The sequence below is a fragment of the Fringilla coelebs genome (genome assembly GCF_963513975.1).
Source record: "Fringilla coelebs genome assembly, chromosome: 2".
Taxonomy (NCBI): domain Eukaryota; kingdom Metazoa; phylum Chordata; class Aves; order Passeriformes; family Fringillidae; genus Fringilla; species Fringilla coelebs.
Window position 1 is genome coordinate 26,604,675 of NC_140029.1, and position 17,493 is coordinate 26,622,167.

Sequence of the window (17,493 nt, forward strand, 5' to 3'; positions counted from 1 at the left end):
TCCCCATTAATATTGTTTCACTCTACAGCATAGATTCAAGTTTATGTAGCAAAAAACCCCTAAACATTTAAAACCAAAAATCATCTCATCTTAAAAATATTTTTTGAGAAGCATCTGCACATCTACTTTTTCAGGTACTAACAATTATTGTTGGATGTTGAGGAAATACACTTGAGCCCTAGAAGAAAAATTCTGTGGAAGAGCTGGAAACAGCATACAAGGACCTAAAAGCTTTATTTCATGAATACATAACAGAAAAAAACCAAAGCACATAAGTGCTGTAATAAAGTTCCAGTCAAACTGACTTTCCTTCCGCCAAGCCCTGGGCTGGAACAGAAATGCTCGTGTTATAACTACTGTTTAATACATTTACTTCTCCCTTTCACTGTATTTTATCAAAGATCAGAAAGTATCTTCTGCTGCTGGTCACTTTTGACTAGTACACCCAACAGTCCAATTCCTTTGTGTAGCATGATTTTGGTCAGAATTAGGATAGTTTGAGCAATTATGTCAGACAGTTTGTTTCCCACCTGTAAACAAAACAGAGCAGAAAGCAGAGCTCATAAAGATCTTTGGTCCCATAGAGTTCAATGAAACAAGGAAAAAAATTTGGAGGATTTGGAGGATCTCAGTAGCAGCAGAGGGAAAGACAGAAAGAAGGCAAGTGACAAACAATGATTATAAACTCTCATGTGCAAACAAGGAAACAAGGTGAAGATAAAGGTGGGGGGGGGGGGGGGGGGGTGAATGAAATACCAGAAAAGTAACAAAAAGAAGGAGACTGGAGAATGAGTGAAAGGAACTGTCAGCCAAATTCCCATGACCCACCCCTCCCAGCAGGCTTCAACACAGAACAACACAATGCACTGCTTAATTACCATTGTTAAAACGTAGTCTAATTCTTTTTCTTTATAGTGGAACAGAATTATACATATACAAACCACCCTGGATATGAGGCAAACCCAGCAGCATGTGAACATGCCACATTTCCAAAATGGAAAATTAACACAAGTCATCACTTCTTCCTGTTCACCCAGGCAGAAATTATGAGCTTCTCTGTGTGTAGACAAATGGGTGTGGAACTACTGAGATACCACACATACACTGCCTCTCTAATACCTACTTACAGCAGGACACACAACATTGGTTTGGTTCACAGCTACTGTGTTTGGGGAGGGAAGTGGCAAATCAAATATTCTTCTCAGTTCTAGCTTATGGCAGAGACAGCAGTTCTGAGCAAAGCTTCATAGCAATGAAGCCAGGTCCTGGAGGAGGGAAATTCAGTGAATAACCAGCAGAGCTTCTGCTATTTGCCAGCAAGCAAATCACTGCATAATCATCTTGCAGGATAAAACACACACCTGCTTACACAATTCCATGTGCATGTCACAGAATTCAATCTTAGTACTGAAATGAGAAGGCAAGTATTTAAAAATCAGTAACTGCACAGGTAAGGCTTTCACTCTCCTCCTCTGAGGTATCAGATGAGGCTAATGCAGAAAGCTTTTTGTAACAACTCTGAATCTACACTCAGATTACATTTCCTCAGTATTACTTTTTCCTGCCACTCTCCCTGCAATTACATGTGAGAATCCATAGCCTAGAAATCCAGGTATCTTTAGCACAAGTCAGTAGCATCAGAGGTGATGCACCAGCCCACAGGACTTCAACAGTCCAGAGCCATTGCCTGTGTCCCCTCAGAGGATTTATAGAATCCCAGTTTCCACAACGAGCAACCTGGAGACAATCAGAGCCACATTAAAGGCTGTTGCTATTATGTGACCAGTGGGGCAACATGACCATTGGTTCTGAAGCCTGGTGGACAAGTTGAGACATTTGGTCAAAGTTTTGGGTCCAAAAGAAGACCAAAAGCATTCCCACTGTTAGTATCACAGTAACATACTTTTTCTAAAATGCTAGAACTCGGAACACAAAGAGAAATGAAATGAACTCACAGAAATTGCTAAAAGCTGCCACTGTTATCATTCACGCATTAAGAGAAGGGTATGAATCAAAACTGAGATTATTCTTCCCCAACTAGAAAACTAAGTTCTGCAAAATTTCAAAATCCTCACTAATTTAAAATGGCATGACATTCTCACTACATTCAAATTTGACACCCTAAACAAAAACATATTTACATTTCTAAGAAAAAATAATATAGTAGAAGTAGATACTTTCTGGTTAGCAGCATATGATCCAGCAGTCATAGCTCAAACCTACATTTTCTGGAATTTCTCACCCATAAAACAGACATCTGTACACAAAATACACTGTTATATTTAAAATGTCTCGCTAGTTATCATTCCATTTCTGGTGCCAAGGGAAAAAAACAACCCCAAAACTATCAGAATCACCAGCCAAAGGCTGCACCTGGAGCACAGCTCTAAATTTTATTCCATTTTTCTGTAACATTCTTCCGAGAACTCTGTCCAACTCCAAAAGACACCCAAAGAGAAAGCAACATGATAAGCACCATTTACAGCAAACAGGAAAATTTAGATGCTTATATGAAAAACATAACCCAAAAAGAGAGTGGGAGGAAACTCCATCCTTTAGTTTCACAGGATTCCCTAACACCTTCTGACTCTCTGCATTTATTTCTACCTCTATCTCTTGCAAGATGAAACATTAGTAGAGGTTTTCATGCTCTTTAAAGCAGACATTAACACTTCCATCAGCATTTTATCCAGTGTTGCATTAGTCCCTGCATTAATCTTGCTTTCTTCACTTCTTAAGGCATTTATCATCGGTTCTTAGTACACAGTTTTCAGCTGCAAGGTATGTGTCATTTTACAAAAGGAGGATAAGGAGAGTCAGAAAATCTCAGCAGCCTAAAGAACTGTTAAAGAGGCAGCAACTGAGAGCCCCAACATCCTGATCCCTGGGGTTCAAGACAGCATCTTCTAGATAATCTCATATTTTTTAAAGAGAGCACAGAGTACAATACAGCCAACAGCTGCAAAATGGCATCTTGGAGTGCCAAGTGGCCACAATAGCTGGGTTACAGATGTCACAAGATATTCCTGTGCTGAAGAAGGATTACTCTTTTGGAAGGTTTAAATGAAATCCCTCTAACAATAGCATATTTGCTTACAAATTATTACTGTTTATACTACTGGTTTTAATTTGAAGACAGAAATAGTATTCAATACTTAAAAATACAAACCCATTGAACCTAACATAAAGCACTTTAACTTATAAAGAGACATGAAGCTCACCTTTTAAACTCTTCTGTATACTGTTATTCCCCTTTAGGAGCTTGGACCATTTTATTGCTCTTCTAGTGAGTACCACTAGGTATCTGGAAAAGAATGCTTCATAGGATGCATAATCGAAGTCTTCTGGCCTTTCAAACCCATATGGATCAACGCTACAAAATAAAAAGAATTCCTATAATAATGTTTCTACATACCTACAGCTGAAGAAAAAAAAAAAGCAAGTATGCTTTAAATAACTTCCAGCTGCTATTTCTAAAAGCAGCTCAAGACTCCCTCCTCCCAGCAAAAGCCTACTTTACACAAACTGTTACACTCCATTTAGCATATCAAAGCTGTTTAAATAAATTAACTTAAACATGCACTGTTCAGTCAGTTTCACAGATTTCACTGTTTTTTTAAGTAAGGAGTTTTTGAAGCAAAGGACCCATTGTGTGCAAAACTGACACAAAATTATGGTCACATAAAAGTCTGGGAGGTATTTTTCTCCACAACATAGGCGAACAGTTGAAAAGTATGAAGTATAGCACAACAGCTCCAATGTGGCCTGAATTCTCTTTTATGACAGCTCTGTGCAGAAAAATGACAACAGAAAGTACACGTGTAACAAGTTACAAAGGCTATTTTTAAAGGGGTAATTTCTGAAATTATCCTCATGAAAATATACAAGATGGAAAAAGACAAATCCTTGTGTTGAGCTACCTTCTTTGTATGAGTACCAAAATGCTTATTTTATTATCTTTTACAATTGTTCAAAGTTATAGCACATTATCTCAGGCAGCACAATAATGACAGAGTATGAGAGCTGCGCGGCTAATTCCATTCTAATATATCAACTCACCTTGCTGAATTATATTTATGGCAACTTCCCAGGGGGCTCCACACCTGCAAATTATCACCTGAGCACAGGACACTAATGGGCTTCGCAGAAGTTAAACAGGCAGAGGGATCTGTCCAGTTAGACAAGGTTTCAGGACAGACTTCAGGATTTAACTTCCCAAAACACTGCCTGTTTCATTCATGGCGAAGGAATTTGCCCATGGAGCAGCACTGGCACAGCCTTGGGAAAACTGGCTCACGGGAGCGTGACAGGTAGAAAACCATGAATCAGATGAGGAACAATTAAATAATTCAGAACCCCAATCGGTATTACACTGTTGGCTGTTTAGAAGAGCACCTTAGTATTCATTTACACCTCAAATCTGACACGAAACCCACAGGTGTAAAAAGCACCGAGACCCCTGACACAGGTTTCTCCGAAGACACGGAACATCAAACCACACACACACACACACACACACAAAACCCCCTCACACGTCCATCAACACCCATCTCTTATTTACGACTGCGACTGCCCAGGCAGCAAGTACAGATTAATTTCATGCTCCACTCCATTCCCAAGGTAGAAAGAGAAAACAAAGAGGGAGGACGCAGGGTTTTGGGGAAGCCGCCTTCCCCGGCTGCCCTCGGTCAGGGAAGGTTGCGGCGGTCGCTCGGTGCCCTCAGCAGCCAGCCGCGCCTGGGCCGGTCCGTGGGGGCTTCCCGCGGCCGCAGCCCCCGGCAGGGCCGGCTCCGAGCTCTCGGGGAGGCGCAGCTCGCCCTCCGTGCGCGGCCGGCGCGGTCCGAGCTCAGCCCTGCCGGCAGCCCTACCTGTACGCCCAGTCCCGCCCGTCCTCTGGCCTCGCCATCGGCCGCCCCGCTGGCGCCCGGGCGGGCGGGCGCTCCCCAGGCCGAGCAGCGCCGCGGCCGCGGCCCCGCGCCGAGCTCCGGCTCCCCAGTTCAACTCTCCGCCGCCCTGCGAGGGGCGGGGGCGGCCGCCGGGCCCGCCCCGTGCCCGTGCCCGGGCCGGCAGCGGGCAGGGCAGGGCAGGGGAGGGGAAGGGAAGGCAAGGCAGAGGAGGAGAGGGCAGGGCAGGGCAGGGCAGCTCCGCGCCCGCGGGACCGGGCCGCCTTCCCTGCCCCGGCCAGCCCGGCTGCGAAATGCGGGTCTGAGGGTGGTCCCGGCTTATATCTGTGCTCTTTACATTTCGCTCACATCTTGGGAAAAAAAAATTTAAATGTTTTAGCACGAGGGAAATATCTCACTAGTACGAGGGGAGAGTGGTTTCAGGTACAGCTCTTCAAACCCAAGGAATTTCCCAATAACCAGAAAGAAGAGGTGGCTGGGTTATTATTTAAGTTCACTTGGTTGGTTTGGGATTTTTTCCCCCCAAATCATCACAATCTTCTTTTTAATTTTCCCAAATTATTCATAATCGCAGAATATTCTGAGTTGAAATGGACCCACAAGGATCACCAAAGCCCAACTCCTGGCCCTGCAGAGGACACCCCAAGAGCCACACCATGAGCCTGAGAGCATCGTCTGAATGCATCTTGAGCTCTGTCAGGCTTGGTGCTGAGACCAATTCCCTGGGCAGCCTGTTCCAGTGCCCAGGAACTTCTTCTCTGGATGAAGAACCTTGTTCTAATACACTGTAATATTCCCAGCTTCTGCTGATTAGTTTCCACCGTAAACTAGCATTCATTTAGACATTACTTAAAAAACAAATGTCAGATTGTAAAAAATGCGGTGTAATAACACAGAAAATGATATTTAAAAAAATTGGCTTCCACATTTCCAGAATCCACCTCTAAAATTAGCACACTGTTCCTCATCTTTAGAGGTCTTGAACAAAGCCTGAAGTCCACAAGGACTCAGCCCTACCTGACTGCCAGCAGTTTCATTCATAACACACCGCAAAACAGAAGGGAGAGAGTGAAATTATATTTTTGCTTGTCCTTTTTTGAATAAAGTTCTGACTTTGCACCCAGCAAAGTGCTTGGAAAATTGCAGCTACTGCTGGGGAAACATTATCTCGTTCAGCCAGCAAGTAAGAGTTGCTGCAGACAACAGATGGGATTTCACAAGGGAGATCAACAGTTGTGCCAGCACACTCTTCAGGAAAGCCACCTTCCCTCTGCAGGATCACAGGCGATCACCCACACAGAAACGTAAAAGTAGTTCGGCTCCAATGGCAAGGAAAAGAAAATAAAGATGCAAGGAAAAGAAAATAAAGAGGTTTGTGCTTGGTTTAACTGACACTGCAGTGCTGTGAAAATTTGTGATTGTTCAGCAAAACGTAATTATTACCTTTTTTGTGCGGGAGGGCGGGAGGGAGTTCTGTGCTCCAGCGGGCGGAGGGCTGCTGCTGCTGCGGGAGGGTGCTCCTGCTCCAATTACTGTGCGGCCCCACGGGCACTGGCAGAACCGGAGCGGGATTGCAGCCCAGCCCGGGGAGCCGGCCGGGGCCGTGCCAAGCCGCGCTTGACTCGCCGCCAGCGTTGCCTTGGCGGAGCGTAGGCAGAGCACGCTCAGCAAACAGCTCTGCCCTGCGAGATGGCCACGCTCTCACAGAAAATCCTTGGCAGAGGTGTGAATAGGAGGGAACGTTGTCCCACGGAAGAAAAGGAGCCTCAGTTAAGCAGAATGTCCTCTTCTCTTCTAAATCCTGAAGGCACAGGCTTTTTAGGTAACAGTTATACTTCCTCTGTCAACATCAGGCTCTTTGGTGCGTACGCCCTTTGATGGATGCATCAAAAGTTCCCTGCAAACAGCAGATTGTTGCTGTGATTAATTAAGGTACATCTGCTGTGCATCAAGGGTAGCCTTGTCTATAACACAATGTACTTTTACTCAAGCCTCAAATGTTATGAACAGTTTCTGTTGCTCTAACACAAACACAACTGTGTGGCTGACTCAGATTTATGCCTGTTACACACAAAAGCCCCCATTAATAATGCTTAGGTTATTAATTGATTAATAGAAATAATTCCTAAATTTCAGCACAATAATTGGATCCCCATATTTTGTCTGATAATACGAGCCAGCCCACTGGCGAGAGAGAATACCTTGGTTGTCCTTCGGAGGGTATCAATGCTGCTCTCTTCTGGGCAGATATCACGTTGCTTTTAAAGGCATTCAAAGAAACTAATGCATAAACCCTCGAATCTGAAAACTGCTTTGGTGGTGTGACCAGCAGAAAAAGATACTATTGACTTTTGATCCTTTACTTCTGAGGGAGCTGGTGACAGTGTCAGAGTGCAGAAGAATAGGCTTAGCTCACATTCAGACCAGTGAAGCTCACAGCCTTCCTATCTGCCATCTGCTGCAAAAGGAAATACACTTTATATAACTTCTCCCCACCCCCTTTTTGCATCTAAACCTTATGCCTTACGTTTTTATGTTATGGTGAACATGTTTGATAGAAATTCTCATGGTTCTGCTCCCAGAGTAAAATAGTGACTCCCTTAAAATAGTGACTTCCCTTTAAGGGTAGGCATTTAGACGAGCTCCCTGCAAAGGCAGATGAAGACAGCAGATGAGTGTTTCACAGGCTGAGGCATATTCAGAGCTTTGCTTGTCTCATACCCTGCATTTTAGTGAGCAAGGCTTCCCTTGTGTTTGCAGAGCAGTTGCTAAATACCAGGATGATTCTCAGCCTTATCGGGAATTATTCTGGAGTGGCTTTATGCTTCCTAACATTATGTGACATGCGTGCTACGTCACTTCTGTTTGATGTATCAGCAGTGCTGAAATGTGGTTCAGATCCTCATATACCACCCCACAGCCATTTGTTACTCTTAAGGCCAGAAATGGAGAAGAAGCACCAGCAGAAATTCCTTAGTAATATTTGTGCTGGAAGTATTTCTTTGACTGCCTGTGGGAACCATATGGATTCTTTATCTATTCAAGAACGGAAGAAATTTATTTATTATTTTGAATATCAGATATGTGTCTGGAGTTTTTCCCCTGAGGTTCTTTTTTGCTGGCTTCAGGGAGGCCAAACAAGAGAAATTGTTAGGGGAAAGAAAAGCACTACAGGACCAAGAAAGAATAAGGTGTGTATGAATATAGGTGTACATGGATATAGTGTGCCTAATATTTGTAAAGCAGCACAGGTGAATCTTAAGAAATACCAGTGAGAAACACCATTTCCAGCAAAGGCAGCAACTCTGCTTTTTTAGATCTAGACAGGAATTTAAACTTAAAAAAACTTAACTGCTTACAAGATGGTTTAATAGTCCCTTTTAAAAAATATGAATGCATTGACATTGAAGAAGAGATAAAAAGATATTTCTCACTACAGACTGGGTGCTGTAGTATCCTAAGTAAGGGATGAAAATCCCACAGCATACGTGGCTTCCCTAGCTCATGTGATTTTCCATACAACCACTCATTTTTCTGTCTGTACTTAGTTCACCACGCCACACAAGTGTACCCTGCTTCCTTGGAGCTCTTGTTTTTGGCTGGAGCTACTTTCTCATGACCTGAAATAAATCTGCTGCTCCATATTTGGAGAAAACCAGTTAAGGTTAAGTAGGTTTGGCAGTATAGAGTATCCAGTAAGAAGTAAACCTGTGTGTGTGTATTTATATACCATATATATAACCATCATATCCAGACACCTTTAGTTCCTGTTACAACCATCCACCTACCAAGTTTAGTCAATCCTCACCTACATATGGATTAAGGCTCTCAATCCATAATGAAATGTAATGGAATGCTGAACTTGTTCCATGTTTTTGTCCCAGCAAATTGCATCATGCTTACATAATTGTAGTCTGCAGGCCTGATTAAACCTGTTCACGTTGAATTGTTCCATCAGCATTCACTGAACTTTAGAACAGACTGCATAGCAAGGACAGAAATGTATTTTTAAAGTTAATTTCCACCGTTCCCTAGAGGCTTCACAGCTTCATGACTATGAAGGTTACTAGCTGTAAGGACAAGTTACATCCACGTGTAGTCTGGGAACCGCCAGTATTTTGATTATTCTCGGTATGACTGTGGCCCTGGGAGTCAAAGCATACTGATAACTGCATCTATAAAAAGGAGCTCTGAAGCTTGCTGCATAGCACTGAAGCTGCCTGGAGAATAAACATGACCCATGGAAACCTCTGCAGAAGGGTTTCTGCACCCAGCTGCCATGCTCCAGCTGCGTCAGAAAAGAAGGCTCAAGGCTGTAAGTGACAATGCTGGAAACAGCAGGGGAAGAGAAATTATATGGTAGTGCCCTTAGTGTGAAAAACACAGCAAAATTATATGTCAGAAGGGATATGGGAAAGACACTTAAACATTATTAGCAGGAAGCGTTCCTAAGGCAGGGACAAGGGTGTCCTTAGGAAAAAGGTCAGTAGCTATCACAGATCACTAACCCAGCAGCATGGAACTGAGTAGAGCAGGAGAGAAATTAATGAATCCACCTTAGGTCAAGCTGCAACTCTGTAAAACATTTCTGTTATTCAGCTGACAAAGTGAAGTATTTTCTAAATGGCTTTGTTCTGTTTATCTTGTTTTTCCTTACCTACTTGAATGATCATGAGGGATGTGCTGAAAGCCCTCTAAATCACGCTGATGATGTTTACCTTCCTGGCTGCATGAGTACAAGGCTTATAACTGGACTTTGACATTTCATAAGGAGAGATGGTAGGCAAGATTGGAGATTATTAACTTCCTACTTGTCCCATCCCCTTTCCTTTCTTATCCCAATTGTGAAGATACCCTGCCTAGCAAATCTGGTAGCTCAAATATCTACTGATTAGGGATGGGGTTTAATTTGGATGTTCTCTGTCTACTATGACTTCACATTTGTTCCTAATTGAGAAAAGTTCAGGCAAACCTTCTCCTGGCCTTTGATGGCTTCTGCATTAGGTTTCCTCGGCAAGGTCTGTCATTTCAGTTGTCTCAAGTAGTATCCCAATTGGTAAGAAACAGGAAGAGTTATCATTACAGGTCTTTAAATACAGTATTTGCATATAAATACAGAGTCTTAGCTGTGAAGAACATCAGCTATTGCACTTAGTTGTCTCTATGCAATAAGGGGTTTCTCTAGAAATAATCCATTAAATAAATAAATAAATAAAACCTTAAAGTAACCACATGATTTGGTGTAAAATGAAGAAGGTATATCTACCCACTCAGGAGCAGTCATCAATTTCACCCATGGAATAAGGATGAGTTTTGTAGGAGCACAGCTGTGAAGTTTCTGTAATTAAGTACTATCTTATAATGCATACATACAGGGGTACTTAGTTTAAGTTAGATCAGCAAATTCCCTTTCTGTGAGTTCCAAGCTTTGGAGTGCTGAACTCTGCAAAAGGTAATGTGCTCCCAAGGAGGTTGTTCTTCACCACAGCTTTCTGCATGTTTATCCCCAACACATTTTCAAACTCACAGCCTGAAAGAAAAAGAAGTTTTTTGAAAACCTAAAACTGAGTTTGACAGCAAGAGTGAGTGAAGCTTCTTGGAACTGCAAGGTTATAGCAACAACCATCAGTACAGACATGCCTCACTACTTACATGGGATCAGGATATCAGCTGAAGTATCATGTTCTTAAATTCCTTTGGAAGGGAAGAAACTGTGATTGCAACATCTAGGATCAAATTATTACTTTCTTCTGGCTTACTTTTGTCAGGTTACAAATTACATCATATGACTAATACTGGAGGAAAAATGTCATTCTCATTTTGTGTTAATTTGCAGATAAGTGTTCCTAGTACTATGACAAGCTGGTACATTATCAAAATTGAAATAATTTAATTTTTCTTTTTCATATTTCAGGCATTTCTGACACTATTCTTTCCCCTCTAGAGTAATCACATCGAAGAGGGAAGCGTACGTTGAAAACCAGCAGCAACATTTTGGTATTTCCATGGTTTGCTGCACAATTAGATACAAAGTAATATGTTCTCAGTCTGCTGTTTGATCCTTTTTTCCATTCAAAGTGTAGCTCTTTTGTCAACAAAACACCAGTTTGTGTTTTTCAACTGAGAAATTTTATTTTAGCTGTGTATGAATTAAAGAAAATTATAGAACTTAATTTGGTGTAATTATTCAGGGAGCCATAACAATCACTGAGTGTGACAGTGCTGCACATTTATATTGCTTCTGCAACATGTACTATTTCTGTGTTTTCATATTTCTCAAAAATGTATTTTTCAAAAATTTTATTCTCAGAAACTCCAAATGTCTAATTTTTATAATTTCCTTTTACATGACATCTTTTCACTGACAATTCTCCATGAGCAGTTGCTAATTTTCTGAACACAGTCAACTAAGCTTTATGATAATTATTATCTTTCCTGATCTATGCAAAGTAATTTTTTTCATATGGTTGTAAAAGTGCAATCGTTGTCTTATTAGACATTGATGGAAAATTGTTGATGAAAAATTGACTGGAGTCATCATCTACATGTAGATGCAAATCAACTCACCAAAATACGTAAGTAATACTTAGCATTGACATTAGACAATTGGAGTTGTGGACATGCCTTGTAGGGGCCCTGATTCTCTGCCATGCTCAGCTACAGTTTAGCACATGATATCTACATGTGATGAAACCATTTGGAATTCTAAAGAATGACTGTATAAGTAATTCCAGCTGCAATTCTCTTAACTTTGCTGTCTTCTCTCAGACAAAGCTTTTTGTATTTTGATGGCAGCATAAATGCCCCGTATAAAATGTGTTGAGAATTACAGACTTTGAGAATTTGATGTTTCTTATACGTGGGCAACAGATTAGTTTGTATAAATGAAGCACTTTTCAGCAAAGAAAGGTCCGATTCAATCCCACAGACGTAAAGGGAATGGGCTGAGTGTTCTTCACGCCTCTTACTAATTTTCAGTCCTTTGTTTCATCCTGTCCTAGCCCCTGGGGTTCAAACAGCTGAGGACTCGAGGATCAGAGAAAGTGTATGAATCTCTCAAGAAGAGATGATTCTCTTCCAGTGTGAAAATCTGTAAGTCAGGCCTTCGCTCAAGAAAAATACGTGGTTTCTCTCTCCAGCTCCAGTGTCCAGCTCTAAAACCCACCAAAGTCTTAGAGCCTTCCAAGGTGCAACACAGAGTTGCTGATCCAGAAGAAGCAGAGCTGGGAAGATCTAGCGCTTCTCCTAGCCAGAAAGATCCAGTATCTGCTTGAAGGAACTGACTGTCTCTTGTGAAATATATTACATGTGGCTGCTCTGTCTCTCACATGGCATTTCTTTGCTTGTGTTACAAAAAGTAGAGGTGGGGGCTATACATTAAAGCAAGTAGATCATAAACGTGAAGGTGTAGTCACAGCTTTACTTCACATCTGAGTACTCAGAGAAAGTAAGCATGAAGGAGCTGCAAGTAGATCAAAAGCAAGTTCAGCCTTCCATCTGGTAGAAAGAAATCTGGTGGTTCATTGAAAATTATGCAGAACAATGCAGAATTTCCCCCCTGCACATTACAGGATCAATTATTGCTCACAGCAAAGTTGCAAGTCTAGCATCTCTATGCAAGCTGAGAATCAAATGGTCAGATACTAGGAAGATGGATGACGTGCTGAGAACTTCCTCAGATTCACCCAGTGCTTCAGAAAAGAAAAAAAGAAAAAGAAAAAAAATAAAGAAAAAAAAAAGGACTCTTGGAAGTCCTCTTCTAGGAAGGACTCAGCTTTTGAAGTGCACACAGTATTCATAAGCATGACTGGGACTTATTCTGTGGGGGAAAACACTGTAGTTCTTTTGATTGCACTGGCTGTATTTTAGAGTACTGCTGTCTGGTTACTACAAGGGGTGGCCAGAGTTCACAGTGTAGGTTCTAGCACCAAACAAATGCAGGATTAGCAAGGTGTTGTATTTCCCTCAGCAACGATAGTGTGTCCCTGACAATACCTTTCATATTCCCAGGAGAGAAAGCTAATGCCAGTCCTTGCAGTTAAGTTTATGCAGTCATAATAAACAGGACTTAAAAACCTCACAGTTGCTGTCAAGGGTCCTCACAAAGGGTCATTTGTAATGAAACACAAGACAGCTCTAGTGGACTGATTTCTGGGAAGAAATAACAATTGGGTAGCACCTACATAAGAATCAATGTCTGACTTTAGCTTTTCTGTGGTCTGATTTGCTGCTCCAGCACCCTTCAGTACCTTTTGTAAATACATCCTCCTGTGCACTTATTGGCAACCTGCACTCCCCTGACCCACAGAGCTACCTTTGGTTGTCTGGGTCCAGCCTGCATTTAACATTTCTTGCTAAAAAATTTTGAAAAGCAGTGGAGTAACATCAAATAATATTTGAGAAATTTGCAGGAGACGATTGCAAGCAGCAAAGCTGTGAATGCTGAAATATTGACAATAAGGACATGCAAGATGCTTATCTTGTCACTTCCATTTTATCACTTAACCTTTAATTAAACTGAAAAACAAAGGCATCTTGGATCTCCTCCCTGAACATGGATACTGCAATACAGCAATTGTGTTGATGGTCTGTACTATTAAAGATGGGTAACAATGTTTAGAAGAGAAAGAATCTGTCTTTGACAAATGTGAGGAGAGATGAGGCAGGACACCACAGAGAATCACTACATCAGGGTTTTTGCAGCTCTAATTTGAACATGACTATTTTTAGAAGACCTGTTGTACGTACCAACAACACTAATAACTGCCAGATGAGACAACCATATTCCTAAAGCCAGTGACATCACGTGCAACTCTCAGGATTTAATTAAATCATGTGTTTGGCATATAGTGATAAAAAGTAATTAATTATTTTTGTTTCCATCAAACTAAATTACACTTATATTTTGCCTCTCTTTTCCTTATAGAGGTTAGTCTTCAGAGTAATTTTACAGCCTTTAGTTCTTACTATTTAATGGAGTGAATGACTTTTCTACAAAATTCAGACTTTTTATGTTATGGATGGAAGCCATGATTTCCTGTTGCCTTAATTTTACTGCTATTTGTGATCCTTCTAAGATTTTGAGAAGCAAATAATCCCTACAAAGAAACCTGTCTCCCCCATTACTAAATGGTGAGAGAAGCAGAGAAGAAGACTGTAATCGCTGGCAGGAGACATGTGAACACATCTGCCATATAGACCCACATTTATAAGAGGGGCATCCCGAGCTTGCCCAGAATAAAGGAGCTATTGCAGGGCAAAATTCTGTCTGCCTTTGCCAAGGGCATCTTTCTTATCACCATTTACTCCTAGCAAGCTGTTCACTCAGAGATCTACCCACAGTGCTGAATGGTAATGTTCATAAGTGATAAAGCAGCCTCATTTAAAAAGTTCCCAACTGGCTGTGGTGGCTGGGGAATGCAAGTTGAGTGGCAAGCATGGGGAGTCAGAGAGAGCACTTTGAGCTATGCCTGCAGCAGAATAACACCCAAAGAAATCACTGTGCAGACACTATCAGTGAATGTCAAAAGGGCCTTGAAGTAAATTGTGGAGGATTTGATTGTTGATCTCAGCAAAATACCATCCAGACCTTCTCAGCTGTGGGAAACAGAAAGAAAGAGTTGGAGCCTACTAAATGCAAAGGTTCCAATTAGGCAAAGCCACTTGGCTGTTGGTTCATGCTCAGTGCAGGTGCTGAGCCCACTGCAGGCACAACAGAGAATCATAGAATCTTAACATCACCAAAACCAAGGGAATCAAAGAAACTCTCCAACACCATCTTTAAGCATTAGAGAATCAGGCATTACTTTATTCTGGCCAGGGCGTGCAATGAAAATCCTTCCTTCCACACATGACAACAGTCATCATTTCTGTTGGCAACAACCTTTAAGATCATTTAGTCCAACCATTAACCCAGCACTGCCAAATTCACCTTTTGCCCTGAAGTGGCAGAAATGGGGTGGGGAGGGAGAGGGAGAGGCTCCAAAAATGGCTTGTGTGAGGTGAAGGAGCCAGCGCTGTTCTTAGAGAGAGATTGCCAGTGCTACAGTCTTCCTTTTGGTCCTGCACAACCACATCATCTAAATGACAACAAACCCTGAGGTTATTTTTATCCACAGTAATCTGGAAAAGCAGTTGAAGGATTTCCATCCTATAAAATATAAAAGTACACTCTGTGCCAAGGGGCAATAGGTCTTTAAGACCTCCATGGTCTGGTACTCCTAAGTCCTTGTCACAACTTCCCTGTCAACTGAGCCTGGAAGCCCTGTATGCATCAGGAAAGGCAGTGGTAATGACATAAAAAGTCTTGCAGCAAGGAAAGGAGGTTTAGTCAAACCTTCATTTTAGCCAAAATTCCTGCATTTTATCAGCCAAAAAGTGCTCTGTGTGCAAAGGGAATGCCTCCAGACTGGCAAAATATGGTATGGAGGTATTGCCTCTGCTCCCCTTAGCTTTGCCCATATAATTCACAAACTGTTGTGGGCTTAAAGACAAACTATTAAAATCTAGGAATGAAATAGAGTCTCTGGATTGCCGGAGGGAGGAGTTATCAAATGCTGCTCTTTACCAGCAACAGGGGCTTCTGGGCATAAATCAAGGTTTCATCTTTGTTACCAGAGCCTTTGCTGTGCATTTCTCCTTCCCTGGTACTGTAGGAAGCCTCCATGCTCTTCTGTGCTCCACAGCTGCTCATTGTCATGGAGGGCAGCTCTGCAGCAGCCCCAAGACCGCTCCTGCCATGGCAGCAGCCCTGCAGTGCTGAGAATTGGATGAGCAGAGGGAAAGCCATGGGCAAATACATTCATGTATGTGTCCAGGTGATGCTTTGAGTTTCTTGCACAACCCACCACTCCCATGGGCAAGTGGGGGACAGTGGTGGCAGTGGCAGAGCAAGACGAGGCCGGTGTTTGTATGAGGTTTTGGGTCAGGGCTGTGTTACAGTCACAGCTTTTGTGGTCTTGTGGCTTTAGAGATGAAAACGACAGCAGAGCTGAGCCCTGGTGCAAATATAACAGGCCTGGCTTGTTTGCAGTGCATTTGTGGTCTGGTAGCTGAGTGCCAGATATCCTTGTGCCATGCTGGAAATGTCAGAGGGGATGCTGTACCTGCTTTGCAGCAGTGGGACCAGCTGCCTGTCCCTTGTGCTGCCCAGGGCTCCAAGGTGCAGAGGACTCAGCCTTCCTCACCAGGTTCCTCCTGCAGCTGGGGTGGTGGCGGCAGGTAAAATCCCGAGGTATCCAAGGATGAGTGGGTACTGCCCTAGAGCACAAGGAGGGGTGGAAATGCTTTCTCTGCTTCTCCCAGTATTTAATTATTTGAGCACCCAATCATCACCAAATTTGAGATCTGCTGCCCGAATGCAGTATATGTGTGCATCTGTGTAGCTGATCAAAACAGCACGTTCAAAATCCTGGAGGTTTTTTTAATGTCTGTGAGTGATTTCTTTAAAAAAATAGCAGTGAAACTTCAGAATGGAAAGATTACTATGTTACTGAAAACTCAGTTTGTTTTCAGGGTTTTCCCAGGAATTAATGAGCAGCTGCATGTTGGAAAGAAATTCTTTCTCATGAGGCTCTTGGGAGGGCTCAGGAGATTTTATTGAACAATAACTGGAAAAACTGACCCAGAGAAAGAGTTCTCTATGTTTCTTGGAAACACATGATTCATGTTCCAGTCTCATTTTGTAGTCCCTGAACAAGACAGAAATGTAAGGGGAAAAGTAGGAAAATGGAAAGGAAGAGAGGGAAGCCAGCAGTAGGAAATGCATGTGTCACAGGATGAGCTTGGCAGAGTTTCCATGGGAGCAGTGAGGGAAAAACAAATATTCTTTTGTCTATTAAAACTACTCTTTGCAACACCTTATTTTTACTTTTGTGAAGCATTCATAATTTTTCTTCTGTGAATTGATGAAGGAATCCAGATGAGTTTTAAACACAAATATGGATTTTGAAAAAACAGATATGTAAAACATATTTTCCTAGAAAGATGTCATGATTCAGTGGGCCCCAGACTGAAAATTTTTGAACTCTTGAGAATTTAACTCGTTGTGGCACAGAGATCAGTAACACTGCAAGTCATTGCTTGAGTCTTAATCCTGGACCTTGCTGTGGGACCTTTGGAGTCAGTCAATCTGGGTATTTATTCAAGTCTGTGTATTACTGAAGAATGTGGGGGGGACCAGAAAATGATCACATAATCATCATGTACTGTTGCTTCAGCTCCTGGAAGAGCAGTTTTAATGATTTTGTGCTGTGGACTGTGGCTGCTGCTGTAGTGGGGAGTAAAGATCCCTATTTCCATTACAAAGAGTGATGTTTACTGATCAGCTGAAGTATTGATATTACCATCTTAGGGAATATCCTCGTGCCTGGAACAGCTGTCATGCACACAAAGCGAAGCGTTGTGGGAGAACTGTTGGGCGGGGTGAAGAGTTAACTCTGAGCTATCATCTTCAGGCAGAATTTATTTTCCCGACTCCCTTAAGGATGCAGGGCTTTTCCTTGGCAGCAAAAAGACACATCTCCACATGGCAAACTCGCCATCTGCAGGCCAGTGAGACAACTCGCCAGGGGCGAGGAAGAAACAGCTC

At 42.3% G+C, this 17,493-nt stretch overlaps 1 protein-coding gene and 1 long non-coding RNA gene across 3 annotated transcripts in view; one reads left to right on the forward strand and one right to left on the reverse strand.

Moving 5' to 3' along the window:
- Positions 1 to 5,001, reverse strand: part of GRTP1 (growth hormone regulated TBC protein 1) — a 34,475-nt gene extending 29,474 nt beyond the window's left edge. For both annotated transcript variants that reach the window (XM_084226294.1, XM_084226293.1), the window contains exons 1-2: positions 4,869 to 5,001; positions 3,222 to 3,373 (exon numbers count right to left, since the gene is read on the reverse strand). In XM_084226294.1, coding sequence (XP_084082420.1) covers positions 3,222 to 3,373; positions 4,869 to 4,906 — 190 coding nt within the window. In that variant the 5' untranslated portion in view covers positions 4,907 to 5,001. The remainder of the gene's footprint in view (positions 1 to 3,221; positions 3,374 to 4,868) is intronic.
- A 4,117-nt stretch (positions 5,002 to 9,118) lies between these two features.
- LOC311150917 lies at positions 9,119 to 12,231 on the forward strand. The gene is made up of 2 exons (XR_014615968.1): positions 9,119 to 9,219; positions 12,044 to 12,231. It is a non-coding gene; the product is annotated as an uncharacterized lncRNA (long non-coding RNA).
- Positions 12,232 to 17,493: the final 5,262 nt, after the last annotated feature.